This window comes from Alternaria conjuncta, assembly GCF_024043145.1.
Source record: "Alternaria conjuncta strain BMP 0040 chromosome Unknown scaffold_18, whole genome shotgun sequence".
Taxonomy (NCBI): domain Eukaryota; kingdom Fungi; phylum Ascomycota; class Dothideomycetes; order Pleosporales; family Pleosporaceae; genus Alternaria; species Alternaria conjuncta.
In genome coordinates, this window is record NW_026250107.1 from 87,094 (window position 1) to 103,247 (window position 16,154).

The window sequence follows — 16,154 nt, forward strand, 5'->3', positions numbered from 1 at the left end:
ATTTGGAGGTGAGTACGGATGCTTTTACAGTGACATACTCTCGTACTGACCTTCGAAGTGCGTACGTCAAAAGCAATGGCGAGTGGATAGCTCGATGTATCGTCATGGGCTTCTTTGTCGCACCAGTGGAAGCTCTACCCGAAATCTCCGTAACCGATGTTTACTTCACCCATCAGCGTGGGAAATACATGGGGTTTTACGCGTTCTCGTTGGCCGGTAGCAACTATTTTGCTCCCATCATCTCCGGCTTCATTGCGGAAGGGCAAGGGTGGCAGTGGGTCTTTTACTGGCCGGCAATCTTCTTGACCGTCTCGCTGATCTTCATGTTCCTATTCATGGAGGAGACCAACTATACAAGAAAGATTGAGGGAGTCGCCGTCACAGCTGAGTCTCCGCAGAGAGACCCGTCCAAGGTCGTGGATCAAGAGAAGGCCGACACGACGACTTCGCAGTCCACTGCGAGCGATGATATGCGAGTATCGACAAAGACTTTTACGCAAAAGCTATCAATCTGGCAACCGTCCCCGGGATCCAACGTCTTCGAGCGCGCAAAACGTAGTCTCATGTACCTGAGCTGGCCCGTCATCTTTTACGCAGGGTTCAGCTACGGTTCTTACCTCATTTGGTTCAATGTCTTGAACGCCACTGCTTCAATCATCCTCGGCGGCCCAGGGTACAACTTCAAGCCTTCCATGGTCGGTCTCAGCTACGTCTCTTGCTGCATTGGAGTCGTTGCCGGAGCACTGTTCTCAGGACGATTCAGCGACTGGTTGACCATCAAACTAGCGCGCCGAAACAACGGCGTCATGGAGGCTGAGCATCGATTATGGCCATTTGCAGTATGTTTGGTGATGGTCCCGGCATTCTTGATACTCTGGGGTGTTGGTGCTGCCCATGGCGTACACTGGTTTGGACTCGTCTTTGCAATGGGTTGTGTCGCTTTTACTTCATCAGTTGGCGTCACCATCAGCGTAAACTACATGATCGACAGCTACCACGACATAAGTGGCGATGCGATCGTGACGGTTATCTTGATTCGCAACACCATGTCGTTTGCAATCAGCTACGGGTGAGTTTTTTAAAGCTTTTACAGAATGACTTGCTAACGAAACGTAGCATTACGCCGTGGCTGACAGACTTGGGCTACCAGAACTGTTTCATATCTGCAGCCTTCGTTGGAATGGCTGCATCAGCAGTATTTCTCGTAATGATTAAGTACGGCAAGGGCATGCGCGTTAAAAGCAGTAGGAAGTACTACAGTATCGTGGATGCTGATAAGGCGATGAACTAGAGCAGTGCATATAGAACTCGATGCACAATTATATGCGTGGATATCATGCTTGTTTATCACCAATAGTACATTAGGACACGATTTCGGCTCCCTGATCCAGTTCATCACATCGTAACATTCGTTCAAGATACATAGTAAACTACAACACGAGCACCGCGAAAAGAGCTACACCGCTAAGCAAACCAGCCGTTCCATACGGTACGCTAATCTCGCCAGCTGCACCAGTGAAGGCCTGTGGTGTTCCCGTAGGCGTAGCAACAGCGCCCGACGCTACTGTTGCTGATCCAGTTCCACTAGCCGTTGCACTTATCCTTCCATCAACACGGAAGAAGTTTGCCGCGAGCGGCGCACTCACACCGTTCTGCGACATGAACGATTGGATGTCAAAGCCTATCCTGTCTTGTACGCCAGCGAATGCTGATGCCTGGATGTTCAGACTGGCAGGCTGCGGAAAGAGCAGTTCGACGTATCGATGCGCGACTGTGTCGGTTGCTGGAGGGCCTGGAGGGATGTATGGGGCGGGGCCCTTTTCCGATGATGCGAGCAGAGTGGCCGCACCCATGAGTTGTTGTTTTGTTGCTTTGAATCCGGTGTTCATGCAGTGTAATAGTGTACGGCGTTCTGTGCCGCCGTCCGCTGGTGGTACATCGAGGTCGAGCATCACAAACATGTACGTTTGGCTTGCATCTATCATGGCGCTGGATAATGCAAGTTGTGGTTGTGTCGCGGCAGCTAGACAGGTTAGGATTGCATTCTGATTTGAGATATCTGGAGACTTACAGGCTTTTGCTAATTGCTGCCCGGCTGAGTTGACCATGGTCGAATTGAAGATGACTTCAAGCTTGGTGGTAGCCTGAGGCGTAAAACCTGAGGGTACTTGCGCCTGCGCAAGACCCACTAATCCAGCAACCAATACTGAAGGTATGAAATGCATCATAAGAAAATTCGTTTATAAACAATTGCGTGGAGAAGTTTGTACACAGGATGGAATAAAAGTGGTTTTTTGGAGGCGGCCCGAAATGAGGCTACCAGCCTACATATACCGTCATTATCGAAGTACGCGGCCCCAAGGAATATTCGCTGAAGCCGTGGCATAGTCTGTCGCAGTGCATCTAGCGCCGATAGTTGGTGACGTGCTTACGTAGAGTGTTCCATATGACTATGAAACCGCATCTGCGTGAAGACCTGGCTGTCACATCTTGGCAATCGTCACGCCCACAATGCCTAAAGCAAATCCAGGATCATACCTTTCGACAATTCGCTCATGTGTCGCAAGAAGCCGTAGGAGGCATTGATAATGCTGAAGAAATGTCTGCTGTGTGGTCAGTCCTTCGTCATCCAACTACGTGACAGCGTCCAGGCAATATCTCGCTGCCTGGGTCTCCGAAGCGCCCCCGAAACGGAGCGCCTACTTGTGAAAAGATGATGCACAGATATCTGGGGTCGAAATCGAGACTGCAGGTCGTGAGAGCCGTTTGAAGTAGCGGATTTCGCAACGGCTCACGGTCTGCATCCCCGCCGTAATGACGCAGTGGGGAACGTCCGCAGACCTGTCAGGGTTTCGCCAAGGTGTCAACCTCCGAAACTGGAGCAAAGAGACGAGTCGAGGTGTCTTTCAAATTCCGACAACTGTTCCAGACGAAAGTCTGACGTAGCAGATGGGACGAACCGGGAGTAGCCATGGACTGCTGGGCAAGAGCGTCTGGCAAAACACGCTAGGGGCGCCACACGTGAGCGCGCGCTGAAGACAGTCTGTGCTTCTCTTAGCGCCGATCGCCACGTTGCGTGCATGTCGCGCGATCAGGGATACCTCCTAGGCATCTCCTATGCCATCCATCATTATTCGCCGACGACTTGGGCCTGGACGATATCTTCATTGGAAGGGCATAACATCAATGGCAAGTTCCAGCCACGCCGTCGTGGCTTCAAAAGACCCCGCCAAACCACCGAAACCACATTGGCCACTCGCGTACTGCATACAACCACAGAAGCCCAAAGCCTCGTCACTCCAGTCCTATGGTTTCTCATCTACTCAAGCCGCACCAAAACAATGGTGGAGTCATCGGCTCTATCGAGGCCCCGAAGACAAGGAGGTCGAAGTTCTGTATAGCAAGAATAAGGCGCAATCCGAGATATATGCAAAGCAATTCCTTGAGGAACCTGTCATTGGTTTTGACATGGAGTGGCCATGGAATGATTGGAAAAGAGACGATTTGCAGAACAAGATTGGACTGATCCAACTCGCTTCTGAAGACAAGATCGCGTTGTTTCACATCGGACTGCACCCAGGGAAGACAAGCGAAGACATAATCGCGCCGACATTGAAACGCATTCTTGAGGATCCCAAGATTGGCAAAGTAGGTGTCAATGTGCTGAAGGCGGACTTTTCGAGATTGAGTCGCTTCTTCGGGCTCAAGCCCAAAGGTGCCGTCGAATCCAGCCATCTCTACCGCCTCGTAAAGTTCGGCCCTGCAAAGCCGGAGTTGGTGTCGGTCAAGCTGGTGAGTTTGGCACATCAGGTGGAGGAGCAGCTCGGTCTGCCCCTTTACAAGGGTGACGTGAGGACAAGCAACTGGAGCAAGCCCCTGTCGAAAGATCAGATCAACTACGCGGCTGGAGATGCGTACGCGGGCTTCATGCTTTACAAATGTATGAATGCGAAGAGACTTGCCATGAGACCTACCCCACCATTACCGATTCACGCTGAGAAGTACCTGAGCGGCAAGGCATCGAGAGATGATCCGATACTGTTGGACGTCGGAGACGGTACGACCATCACCACAGAAGCCTTCTTTGGTGTCAAACCTGCGAAGAGTGGAACAACAAGAACAAGCTCTAAAGTACCGAAGAAAACAGCACCTGCGAAGACCAGTGCGTCAACATTGGATCATATTTCACAAGCATTATTCGAAGAATTAGCTGTTCGGCGAGCATCCCTTGCAGAGACTGGAAAGATACAGCCATCTCGCGTCATATCCGACACTCTACTAGAAGCCATTGCGCGCGCACAGCCTTGCGATACTGAGAGTCTGCTTGCTGTGAAAGGTATTGGAAAGATCCAACAAACAAAGTACGGCAATGAGTGGCTGGAAGTTATCTCACTTTTCCTTGCCACGAACGGCATCGAGCAATCAGCTGGGACTGTGAAGCCATCCGAACCAGAAATCCAGTTGCCGCATACACCCCGCCGCCCAAAGGTGCAACGCAAGGTTGCAGATGATAGCTCCGGAGACTCCTCTCCTGCTTTCGAAACCGCGCCTCCCCGGACACCTCAACTACACACTGGCCTATCTTTTACCATGGCAGAGACAAAACTTGGCGTGAATCATGGCAACGAGTCGCACGGCAGTACATCCCCTTACGACTCTGACGACACCCTTCCATCACTCGACTTTGGCAGTCCCAGCCGTCGGCGAACAAGCGCCGGCACCAAGCGCAAACGCGCTGAGAGTCCAGTGAAGACCGACGCAGAAAAGGCCACTCAGCCTGAGAGAAAACCGTTACAAAATTCGACAATAACCACACCTCGCATCACACTAGCTGGTAAAGTATCGGAAGAACGACCACTAGACACAACGACACCTTCTAAATCGAAAGCAATGTTCACGCAGCAACCATCCCTGAGCCACGCCCTCGGCGTCGCCAGCAAAGGCCCTGCCTCAGCCTCAGCGCCAACTCCAACACAAATTTCACCACTATCACCCGGATCGCGCATCGCTCGGTCGAAGCTTCTGGCCTTCAGTAAACTGGTAACGCGGAAATTGCCCGCTCGATCCGCAACGGCTCCACCCATCATAACAGACCATACATTAGATTTGATCATTAGAGCAAGACCGCAGACGCAAGATGAGCTGGAAAGCATTCCGGGGATAGACAGCTTGCTGTTAGCTTGTGAGAAGACAGGCACAGATTTACTGAGGAACGTAGTCAAGTTTGCGCCATCGCAGTCATGATGCAAGTGGGTTGAGAATTATGTTATGAACTTATGACTTGAGGAAGCTATGCGATAATGGGAGTTCTTTGATTCAACATCTACTTCGTTAAGGGCTGTAATGTCTATGATATTGACACTGTAAAATAGGCCTATGCGCTGATGCATTTAAGCCCACATAGCCTTGAACTTGGTGTCAAAGTCTTCTTTCAGAGCTTTGAACGCCTTCAGCACATTCAACAAGCCCTCGCCTTCCTCCCAAGCGGGCGGCTCCTTCTTCTCATCATCGTCCTCGGCATCCCAGCTCTCCTCGACTTCCGATTCGCTGGAAGAGCTACCCATCTCATCCTCCCATGATTCTTCGACCTTCTTCTTGGCCTTCTTCTTGGGTTGGAACGCCAGTTCCTGCTTGGGTGGGACTTTACTCGTAGAAGCAGTGGTGGCTGAACTGGCCTCTGTCGCAGTGTCGGTCGGCAGCATTTTGTCTTCCCGGTTCTCTTCCTCGTCGTCACCACCACCTCGGACGTCGATGAAGTCGAGATCGGACTCTGTTGCAAGACCCAAGAAGTTCGACAAACTTGTAGTAATCGTGGCGAGCGTCATACTGAGGTCGTTCAGTACGAACCATACATCTCCACGACGAATCTTGTTGGCCGTGATCAGAGCGTTGACGTCACCGTGCATGAAGAAGTCATAAAGGTAAGCGTTCAGCGGAAGATCGGAATCTTCAGGGTAGAGGCCAACGTGAGGTACGACAGCCTCTTCAAGGAAGACGCCAGAACGGCTAGTGCTGCACAGATCGTGAATGGACTCGAACTTGTCATCGTATCCCGAAAGAGCAACAAAAGTGGAGCGAGCCTTCAGGTTCTGGCTCTCTGACTTCGGAGAGGCTTCGGCACCGACGGTGACGTCTGTCAATGGGAGTGTGTTGTCCGGCTCCTGAACATGTTGGTCGACGAAACTGCGCACGTAGGCTGTGAAAATGTCGAGCGTAGTCTTGTTGTGGCGACGCAACACATTCGCAGCATGCTCTGGCATTGAAGGCAGGAACACAAGCGATGGGCTCTTCTTCACGATCTCTCGTACGTATTCTTCGTCCGCCTGTCGACAGTGACGTCGGCCAAACAGATGCGACATAGTGAGCATGAGTTCGCGTAATACCACTTCTTTGTTTGTGTCGATCTTGGCGCAAAGCTCGTGGAAGTATCCATCCTTCAGCAGAGCGTGGAAGGCAAAGGATGAATTCTCGGTGAAGTACAGATGCGATACAGCACCTGCAAAGTTCAAAGGTACACCTTGCGCATCCAGAAGATGCTGTCTCCGCAGGTACTCAATTGAGAAACGCAGATGATGGAGGACTGTCATCTTCGCATCCTCGCCACCAAGGTAGAGTCGTGGCTGTGAGAGCAGGGAGTTGACGCATCGGACAGCGAACGGCGCATTCTCGGATGAGTTCAACAACGTGAACAAACGAAGTACCAGTGTTGTCGTGATGGGGAAATGTCCGTTGAGATCAGGTAACCGGGAGCTGATGAGTTTGTGGATCTTGCTGAGAGACACTCCGTGGAAAACGACATTTCCAAGCATATCGAAACCTCGACGACCTGCACGACCGGCAGCTTGACGGAAGTTGAGCGCCGTCAAAAAGACAGAGTCGCCTGAGAAGACGACAGTCTTACAGGGCATGTTGATACCGAGAGCAAGTGTACCTGTTGCGATCACAACGCGAAGGTAACCCTTTCGGAACAACATCTCAACGCAGTACCTGTACTTTCGGTTCATACCAGCGTGATGGACACCGATACCGCGCATGAGGCCGTCGATAAGCCATTCATCGACTCCACGATAACGTAGCTCCTTCGCGTGTACAGCAAATTCTTCTTGTGACAACTTCTTGTGATCCGCGAAGTGGAATCCATCGAGAGGCTTGTTCGGATCAAACGAAGCAAAGGTGCTGACCTCGACGTTGGCGGCTTCTTTCATCTGGTCCTGTTTAGTCATGCCCTTCGAGGCATCTCCGCGAAGGCCTTGCTTCTCTCGTCTCGCAACCTAGAAAAGAGTTAGTTTTACACGTGCAGTTATTGATTAAAGAGATAAACGTACCTCCTTCTTCCAGTCCTCCCACTGCTGCAGCTTGATCTTCCATTTCGGGCTAGTCTCCTTCCAGGCGACTTCGGCATCGACAAGTTGCTTCATGAGCGTTTGGCACATCTTCTCGCAAATCGCACGATCGTAGTTGAATATGATACCCGGAAGCGCGTCTTGTTGCTGCAGATCAGCGAGCAAAGGTAGTATGCTAGAGATGTCGTGGCTGATTTCCATGCCCAACTCATCGAGTTGTCCCTTGTTGTCTACAGCGTCATTTCCAGCGTCCTCGCCGATTTGATGCTGTTGTAAACCAGATATGGGGCTGCTGAGATCCTTCCGAACTTGAGCAAAAGGCGACTTGTCATCGGCCATCCATGCAGTAAGAAGCTTCTTGAGGCCAGCCTGCCAATTGATTATGTCTGCCTTCTTAATGACTGTTGGGAGTATTGAAGATGGATCCAGAGACTTGTCTACCGGGTACTCGGCCGTCTGGTACTTGGTCATACTCTGCCATAGGGTAAGGCAGTCTCGGGCTTCAAGGGACAAGTCGCTGGGCAATCCGCGCGTGCGATTGATCAAGCTGGCTACAGGATGCAGGAAAGCGAAGTCCGTATGTTCGTCTAATCCCAGCTGTGCAAATGAGCGGTTGCTCGGGAGCGGCAGATAGCTGGCTGCGTTGCGTTTGGCGGGCGGCGTGTATACAAACTTTCGGAGGTCAGAATATCTGTGTGGGTGTTGTACCATAACCAATTCATTGCCAGCAGCTTTCTGACTAGCGGATAGCCAGTCATTGAAAGATTCTGCATTGCCAATGGTTGCCGAGAGCGCGATGATGGGGCAGGGAGCCATGAGTAGCAGCTGTTCCCAGACGACACCGTCTTCGGCTTGGCCAATACAGTGGACTTCATCGAAGATAATCCACTTCACTCGTTCGGACCAGCTCTTCGCGTTGCTAGGGGCCAGCAGCATTATTTGGAGAATGTGGGGAACTGTTACAAGAATCTGACATCCTGTGGGGTTGTTGATCCGGTAGTCTCGTGTGTGAATACCCCAAACAGACTGGCTGTACTTGTAGTTCTTCGAGAATCGTGCTTGGATTTCAGCAGCGATTTGGTTGACCAAAGCTTTGGTAGGAGCAACATATACAAGAACATCATCGTTGTTCGCCTCGAGAACCTGCTTCATGGCGTAGAACGAGATGAATGTCTTACCCGCTGAAGTTGGGGCAATAACGAGCAGACTGCGGCGAGCATCAATTTCATCCAGCACGCGTCGCTGCCACGCATCTGGCTCGAACGGTACACGGGAATCTGGCGCCGAATCGATCGTTCGGTCAAAGTACGGTCCGCAGTGGAGAAGCTGAAACTCTTCTGGAGAGAGGGTCAAGGCTAGATCCGATACAACGGTCTCTTCCAGAACCTATAAGTCTGTTAGCGGTTGCAGGTTGTGAAGGTATTAGTCAACTTACAAACTTGAATGGCAGCTTCCGATCGCCTTGTTCTGCGGGCACTTGCAGCGTGGGCAGCTTCAGGCGCTCAATCGTTAGAGCCAGACACTTTGCAATCGTCTTAGTAACAGTCTCATAGTTGCTAATAGTCCGAGCAGTATCGAAAAGAAGCGCAGCGACATAAAGACCCTTCTCTTTGGTGCCGTCGCGGCAAAATCGCACCCACATCTCCAGGAGGACGTTCAGCATGTACATCCGCACATCGGGACCAATGACCTGGCGCTGAGCCTCATTGCGGTCGGCTAGGTATTGCCTGGCTTTGTTGTATCTGGAAGCCAAGTCGACCTGCTTCTCAAGGCCCGCACATGAGACGGTCCAGGCTTGGTACCATTGTTTCGCGTTCTCTTCATCTTTACGCTTTGAGCCTGCTGCGATGTTGGCAAGCATGGCCTCCTTTGATGCATTAATGTTCTTAGTGCTCTGTCTAGACGCTTGCTTTGGTCGCTTGTTCTCGATCGTCTGAGTCGGTGTCATAGATTTCGCTTGGCCTGCTTTCGACTTGTCGCCGAGAGTGATGGTCTCTGGATCTAGTACCTTGCCAACGGCGTTTGTTAGACTGGCGGCGTACGAAGTCATCTCGGCCATGAAGAACTGATTTCGGCGGAGAGCCTTCTTCGCTATCTTCGGATCTTTCTCGACGACGACCTTTGTTTTCTGATTCAAGGATCGCTGGTTATGCCAATGCGTAACTTCGCGGAAGATGTTAGCAGTAGTCGGGTCTGCTTTGCCTCCTGACTTTGACACATCTAGTTTGATAGGCGCCAGATGAGGATCGAAAACGTCGTTCGAGAAGGGCAAAACTTTGTACGTCGTTGTCTCTTCATCGCTAGTCTTGGCCGTAGCAGTGTCCGTGCTTGTTGTGGAAATAGCCTTTGGCTGAGCTGGGAGATCGTGGACGTCCAGAGCTGCTGTGGCCTTGAGCAGGGTTTGGAGATGCTCGCTGGGCTCTGTGGCAGGATTACGCGCACACTGTGCAAGAAGTCTTCCGTCGATGAGATCCGCCAAATCGCAGTCCGGATGGCCTTTGAAGGCTTCAGCCCATGCAGGACTACCAATAAACTTGCGCGCCTCGTGGCAAAAGTCCAGAATGAAAGATTTGACGTCATCCGGAATATCGCGCTGCTTGATGATACGATCAGATAGTGGAAGCTCCGAAAGCAATGCTGCATGCTGCAGTAGAACAGCCGACAGATCGGCGTACGAAGCTGCGAGCTTTGAAGCTACCAGTACTGTCAGGTATTCGCGCTCAGTTAGGAGTTGATCACAAGAAGTCCTGATCGTCTGCAGAAAGCCGCGCATGTGCGACAGATCAACGACATCGGTCAATCTCTTGTTTGTATGGGGCTCCTGATCAAAGTTATTAGCAGACGAAGCTATCAAAGGGGAAACTTTTCATGACAAAAAGCTAGGAGGTGCAAAGTTTATAGGGATATGGACTGTAGTAGTAACGTACTGCTGATGAGACATCAAGCGTCATAGAGCGTGCATGCTCCAGAACCGTTGTGACGACTTTGGTATCGGCCCATTCCAGTCCATTCACAAGCGCCGCACTGTAGCCCCGCTGCATCATACTGTATATGAATGTGCGGAAAGAAGTCTTGTACTCTTGTTGGCGCTCCTGTACATCCTTGTTTTCACCCTGTAGGGTATCAAGGTCCTTCTGTAGGACCAGCCTCTTGCGGATATCAGTGAAGGAAGCTCCGTCATGACACAAGACGAAGTAAATGTCTGTAGCACGCAGATACTCCGTGAAGCCATCGGATGATACTGATGAGAAGGTGTTGATCTCAATCTCTGGGACAGCATCTGGCAGGTTGACCTTGAGATGGCGGATGATAGCTGCTCGTGCAAGCAGGTACTTCTCGCTTATGGCTGGCGACGCATCCTGGGGTACGCAAAGATCTTGATGTTCGTCGAAGAAGGCAATGTGGAAGTTGCAGCCTCGAGAGACGAGACCCTGTAGAAATTTCTCGACGGCGTACGATGCGTGCAGCAATTGATATCCAGGGTCGAAATCGATCTGTGGGTCGCCGAAGCACTGAAGCAAAAGTGATTCGCCGTGTACGAGAAAGCGCTCACTGCCTGCAAAGTCGCCTACCAGGTCGACCCGGCGGCTGTAGAGGTTGGAGTACCATTGGAGGATCTGCTCCTCGGTACCTTGCTTGTCGGCAGCCATGCTGGGTGGTCTGCACGAGAAGAAAGGAGGGGCGGCGGTCAGAAGCTGTGGTCAGCAGCAGGGTGGTGAGAGAGTGTTTGTCCCCTCAGCCGTTTAGTGGCAGGTGTTGTTAGGTGGGTAGCCGCTGGTGGCGGATAGTGGGACTGTCGATCCCGCGCCAAGTCTTACAGGAGCTTTGCAGTCAAGCTCAGTGCCCAGTACGTCTTGTGCCTCGGCTGGATTCCTGCCTAGCCAGGTGAAGGGAGCCGTATTTTGAGTTAATTTTTGACTGTTGACGTACGTGGATGTGATGTACGTATACGTACTGTCAGCTGAAGTCGAGTGGAGCCGCAGGCCTGGATTCTGCGAATCTGGAAAAGCCGAAAACCCTGACGCGACTAGTGCGCGCTAGCGGGTCAAGCGAGCTGGAAGGTACCACCATCAGCAATTATGGGGCATCGCTATCGGGACCTGAGATCGTACAGATCTAGATTCGGTAGAGTTAGGTCAAGTTCTCAGTGCTTATGGTAAATGCATGCAATACCTACTGGGCGTTAGGCGGAGGTGAAGGTTCTTTTGACATTCTCGCAAGTTGTACAGCACAATTGATCGGGGAACAACAACGATGGCATCGAGAATGTGAAGCTTTTCAATTTGAAAGGAAACGTCTTGCACGGAATATGATGACGACGGCAACTCAGCTCCGAGAGCTTCGCGCCTAGCGACTGACAAGAACATACAAACGCCACCATGACCCTTGTTTGACCTATTAACATACATTCGAAAGAAAGTCCAGCGCTCGTCGCATGAGAAGAGCGATACTTGGCAGGATACATGGGCATGCAAGGCCAGACCACTAAGGGAGGATCAAACAAGAACATGCCGATGCCGCGGTTGGATGTAACCTGGTGGCTGCTTTATGAAGAAAAGCAATTTTACTTCTACTCAGTAAAGTCAGACTTGGTAAAAGTCTGTGGGAACGTTTCGTACTTACCGAGACAAGTCCTCTCCTCACATTTCAGATCTCTAGTGGTGCAAGAAGGTCGAGCTTGGCGTGGGGTTAGCTACATGATACGATGCGATATACAGTAGAACTTACCGGGACAATACGGTTCCAGTGTGCTGGGCTGGGCGGGGGCTGGGGTGGAGGTGACGGTGGGTCATCTCTTGAGCGGTCCTGCGGCGGTGTAGACATTGATAAGCTCAATGGAGCATGAACCGAGCGTCCGTTGACCAGATCAGAGGCATTGTCCACTGAAGATCTCGTAGTGATGCCCATGCTGTTCGTGTGGTAGTTACAAATCGATCGGAGAGCAGTAGTATTGATGGATCAGACGTGGGATTGGAAGTTGATAGTCAAAGAGCTGTATGTGCGAAAGAGTGGAAGACTGTTCTGGGGGACAAAACACTAACGTAGTCTCGATATTAAATAGTCTGAGGCAAGGTTTTCCTACACTCCCAATGAACACCATAAGAGGTCACCTAGTGGCGTACAGGGGCGTATGTCTAGTTGGCAGACCCAAAAAGCCAGGCAAAGGCAATCAGAATCGCAGCGGCCCGTCCGCGCGGATAGACGGGTGGCGTCAGGAAGGACTAAGTCTAAAGTGTTATGCTGGAATGGGATGCTGGTTTGGCAGACAGGGTGTACAAGCGGCGAATAAGAGTCTTCCCCGGGCGGAAGAAAGCTTGATCTGGGGTGTAGAAGATGCCATCTTCAACGGCGGTAAACAACGTGTCGACGGGTGAGAGCACGGCGAGCGACAGTCGACCGATTGTGTGACTGCCAGGGTTGAGTACTGCTTGCAACTAAGTAGGCGGCGGGGAAGATGCTCCGCAGCCGCACATCCCCTTGTGCAAGGTGCCTGGGAAGATTGCTTTGCCTCCAAATGTAGGATTCTGAAATGGCGGTCTACGAAGCCATGATGTCAAGATGGATACATGAATACTTTATTCGTTCGTGGGCATGACTAGACGCCTCGCACCCAGCTGCTAAAGTCTTTGATTGGCTTGTCGAGCTGCACGCATTCCCGTGCTAGGACTTGGGACGATCAGTAGGTGATGGCAGACGATGTTTGTCTATACTCAAGTGAAGCAAACGGCTGACGAGTCGACATAGCCTCACTTTTGAGTCATGATATAGAGTTGTTGAAATGGATAGATGCAGCTTTGGCGAGGATGTCAATCGGTGTGAAAGCCTGCGAGGTTCGGACAGGTGAAGTGGTGAGGGTGAGACGAGTCACAGACAACAAGGCCGGCGCGCTCGGACGTGACGGCGCGCCAAGGCCAACGCGAGCCCTGGAGCATCGCGACTTCCTTTCAGGCAGACTCACTCTACGCCAATCCCCCCCAGCCTCGCACTCCCGCCAGTCGCCTAGAATCGCCTATTCGAGACGCACTCCCAATCCAGAAGCGACCGTCTCGGCTGCTCCACGGCGCTGTCCACTACCGTCGCATGCGCCCGTCCGACATGTGCTTCACTGGGTCGTAGGGCTAGCAATCACATCGTCCGTCCCTGCGTCACCCGGCTGGTGATACCCTCGCCGCCCGCCCATCGGCTCTCTTCACCCCTTCCGCTTCATTAGACGCAGCGCGCCCGCACCCGACAGCCCCACCAGTTCCACCCCAGCCCTCACACATCGCACTGCGCCCCGCCAACATGTCTTCGGTCTGGAACCCCGACAATGTACGCGACGTGGCCGAATCGGTGGGCATCGCCTCACTTGCCGACAATGTCGTCGAAGAGCTGGCACGCGACGTCGACTTCCGCTTGGCACAGGTGCTAGAGGAGGCCCTCAAGTTCATGCGACACGGGAAGCGGACCACCCTGAGCACACAGGATATATCCAATGCCCTCAAGGTGCTGAATGTGGAGCCCCTCTACGGCTACGAGTCTACCCGACCGCTGCGCTTCGGTGAGGCTTCGCTGGGGCCCGGCCAGCCCTTGTACTATGTCGAAGACGAGGAGGTCGATTTCGAGAAGCTCATCAATGCCCCACTGCCCAAGGTGCCACGGGAAATCACCTTCACAGCACACTGGCTCGCCGTCGAAGGAGTCCAGCCATCGATACCTCAGAACCCCAACACCAACACCGGCGATCTCCTGCCCAAGGGACCCAACGCGAACCCTCACTTGGCCGCGGCTAACGGCCTGGACAACGTCAACGTCAAACCGCTCGTCAAACATGTGCTATCCAAAGAATCGCAAGAGCTTTTCAACAAGCTGTCGGGCGCCCTCATCGACGAGACGAACATCGAATGGCAGAACGCGGCACTTGCTGCGATCTCGACGGAGCCGGGCATTCACCAGCTGACGACCTACCTCCTTAGCTTCATAGCCGAAAAGGTTACACACAATATGAAGAACCTGTTCATCTTGACACAGATGATGCGTGCCGCAGAGGCGCTGCTCAAGAACCAGGCCATCTACCTCGATCCCTACGTGGCATACATGGTACCGCCCATCCTGACGTGCTGCACAGGCGGCAAGGTAGGACCAGCAAACCCTGCGCCATCCAACGCCTCTTCAGAGACGCTGAACGGAACCATGCCCGACCACAACCGCGCTACCCAAGATGCATTCTACCTGCGAACGCTTGCAGCCCACCTCCTCAAAGACATTTGCCGGAAGCACGCGTCGTCGAACCAAGGCCTCAAGGCACGAATCGCACGCACCTGCCTGAAGCAGTTTATGGATCCCGACAAATCAGTCGGAACACACTTTGGCGCTCTACAAGCGTTGCTCCTCGTCCTAGGCGCCGGTGACGCACTGAGAGGACTCATCCTACCGAACATTAAGATGTACAACGATGACTTCCTCTCTAAAAAGCTCGCCGACGAGAGCACGAGGCACGACACTGAGATACTACTTGCGGTACTCGTGGGCTCCTTCCCAGCCCTGGTGCCCAAGAGCATAAGAGAGCGGAGACAAAGGGAGCAACAAGAGGGCACATACACAGCACCAGACCTTGACGACGTGCGAGAGCAGCTCGTCAGCAAGGTCGGCAATCTCGTAGCTGCCCACTTGATTGAGAAGAAAATGGATCTCGAAGTGCAAGAGATCCTTAGAAAGGACTTTGACATTTGAGCTATTTATGAGAGGGCATACGAGGCATTACTATTGGCGTTCCAGGAGAGGGGCTTGCTTGGATGATACCATTTGCTCCGAGACACCGCGCTCGCACGGCTGTAATTCAAATCCGTCCTTTACATGACTCACCGTTCAGCTGATTCAGTACGACATCGTGCAACATAATGTACCAGTGCATGTTCACCCTAACTTACTAATCAAATAAGTACAAACTGCATAGTCAAGAAGAACCTAGAAGTCTACATCGCCTAGGGCTTTTGTCATCTTTCATTCATATAACAACCAGACTGCAGCGCACTCGTTCACTTCCCTCGCGCAACAGGCAACAACAACGCGTCATCTCCACCGTCATCATCCGTCCACCTCGCTATCGTCGCAGCAACGCCATCAACAACACCTTCCATCATCCCGATACCCTCGTCAATAAAACTCTTGCTCCTCCGGACCAATCTGCTGCCTCTGTTGCCAGGAGTCGAAGACCCAGAATGTGCTGTACCGGCTTCCAAAGCCTCCATATCGGAGAGATTGAGTTCAAAGGTCTCGTTGCTGTTGTCGATCGTGTAACTCAACGCAGGAGACACTGATCCAGACGCTGGATTTGAAGATGAGGTAGCGGGAGCGAAGAACGCGGCTCGTTCGGCTTGCCATTCCAGCGAACTTCGCTTTACCAGTGTGGCGCTTACATCAGGGCTGAGGAGACCGTTGGGAGGAGGGTCGAGAAAAGGGTTAATCGGCGACGTGCTGCCGGATGTAGATGGAGTCGGTGAAGGAGGGACAGAGAGTGTTGGTGTAATTGTAAGACCGAATCGTGGGCCCGCTGAAGGCGAAGACGAAAAACGGCGGTGTGTTGTATATGTGCGATCTTGGAATTCGGATCGCATTGCTCGACTCCTTGGGCGGTTGTAATTGGACGTTGTGTGTTGTGGTCTGTACTTCATCTCGATACTCTCAACGACCTGCCCGTTATCTCCTAGGTAGGAAAATGGAATCTGGGCCGCTGATGTGATAGCGCTGTCACTATCCACGGCGGAATCCAGCCCTCTGTCTATCGAGATGCCACTTTGGCTTCCATGTCGATGTGCGTACTTGCTCACT

General features: G+C 52.3%; 5 protein-coding genes across 5 annotated transcripts; 3 read left to right on the top strand and 2 right to left on the bottom strand.

The window, feature by feature from the left end:
* Nucleotides 1–104: 104 nt before the first annotated feature.
* Nucleotides 105–1,291, top strand: J4E85_009610 (uncharacterized protein; the record flags this gene model as incomplete). The annotated part of the gene is made up of 2 exons (XM_051473830.1): nucleotides 105–1,069; nucleotides 1,117–1,291. The coding sequence occupies 2 exons, from the start codon at nucleotides 105–107 to the stop codon at nucleotides 1,289–1,291; spliced, it is 1,140 nt and encodes a 379-aa protein (XP_051322234.1).
* Nucleotides 1,292–1,430: 139 nt separating this feature from the next.
* J4E85_009611 (uncharacterized protein) lies at nucleotides 1,431–2,228 on the bottom strand (the record flags this gene model as incomplete). The annotated part of the gene is made up of 2 exons (XM_051473831.1): nucleotides 1,431–2,023; nucleotides 2,072–2,228. 2 exons carry the CDS (start codon nucleotides 2,226–2,228, stop codon nucleotides 1,431–1,433), a joined length of 750 nt encoding a protein of 249 aa, XP_051322235.1.
* Nucleotides 2,229–3,186: 958 nt separating this feature from the next.
* J4E85_009612 (uncharacterized protein) lies at nucleotides 3,187–5,244 on the top strand (the record flags this gene model as incomplete). The annotated part of the gene is made up of 1 exon (XM_051473832.1): nucleotides 3,187–5,244. The coding sequence occupies one exon, from the start codon at nucleotides 3,187–3,189 to the stop codon at nucleotides 5,242–5,244; it is 2,058 nt and encodes a 685-aa protein (XP_051322236.1).
* Nucleotides 5,245–5,390: 146 nt separating this feature from the next.
* On the bottom strand, nucleotides 5,391–10,993 carry J4E85_009613 (uncharacterized protein; the record flags this gene model as incomplete). The annotated part of the gene is made up of 4 exons (XM_051473833.1): nucleotides 5,391–7,271; nucleotides 7,326–8,729; nucleotides 8,779–10,164; nucleotides 10,271–10,993. The coding sequence occupies 4 exons, from the start codon at nucleotides 10,991–10,993 to the stop codon at nucleotides 5,391–5,393; spliced, it is 5,394 nt and encodes a 1,797-aa protein (XP_051322237.1).
* A 2,635-nt stretch (nucleotides 10,994–13,628) lies between these two features.
* J4E85_009614 (uncharacterized protein) lies at nucleotides 13,629–15,056 on the top strand (the record flags this gene model as incomplete). Its single annotated transcript, XM_051473834.1, has 1 exon — nucleotides 13,629–15,056. One exon carries the CDS (start codon nucleotides 13,629–13,631, stop codon nucleotides 15,054–15,056), a length of 1,428 nt encoding a protein of 475 aa, XP_051322238.1.
* Between the last annotated feature and the right edge of the window lie 1,098 nt (nucleotides 15,057–16,154).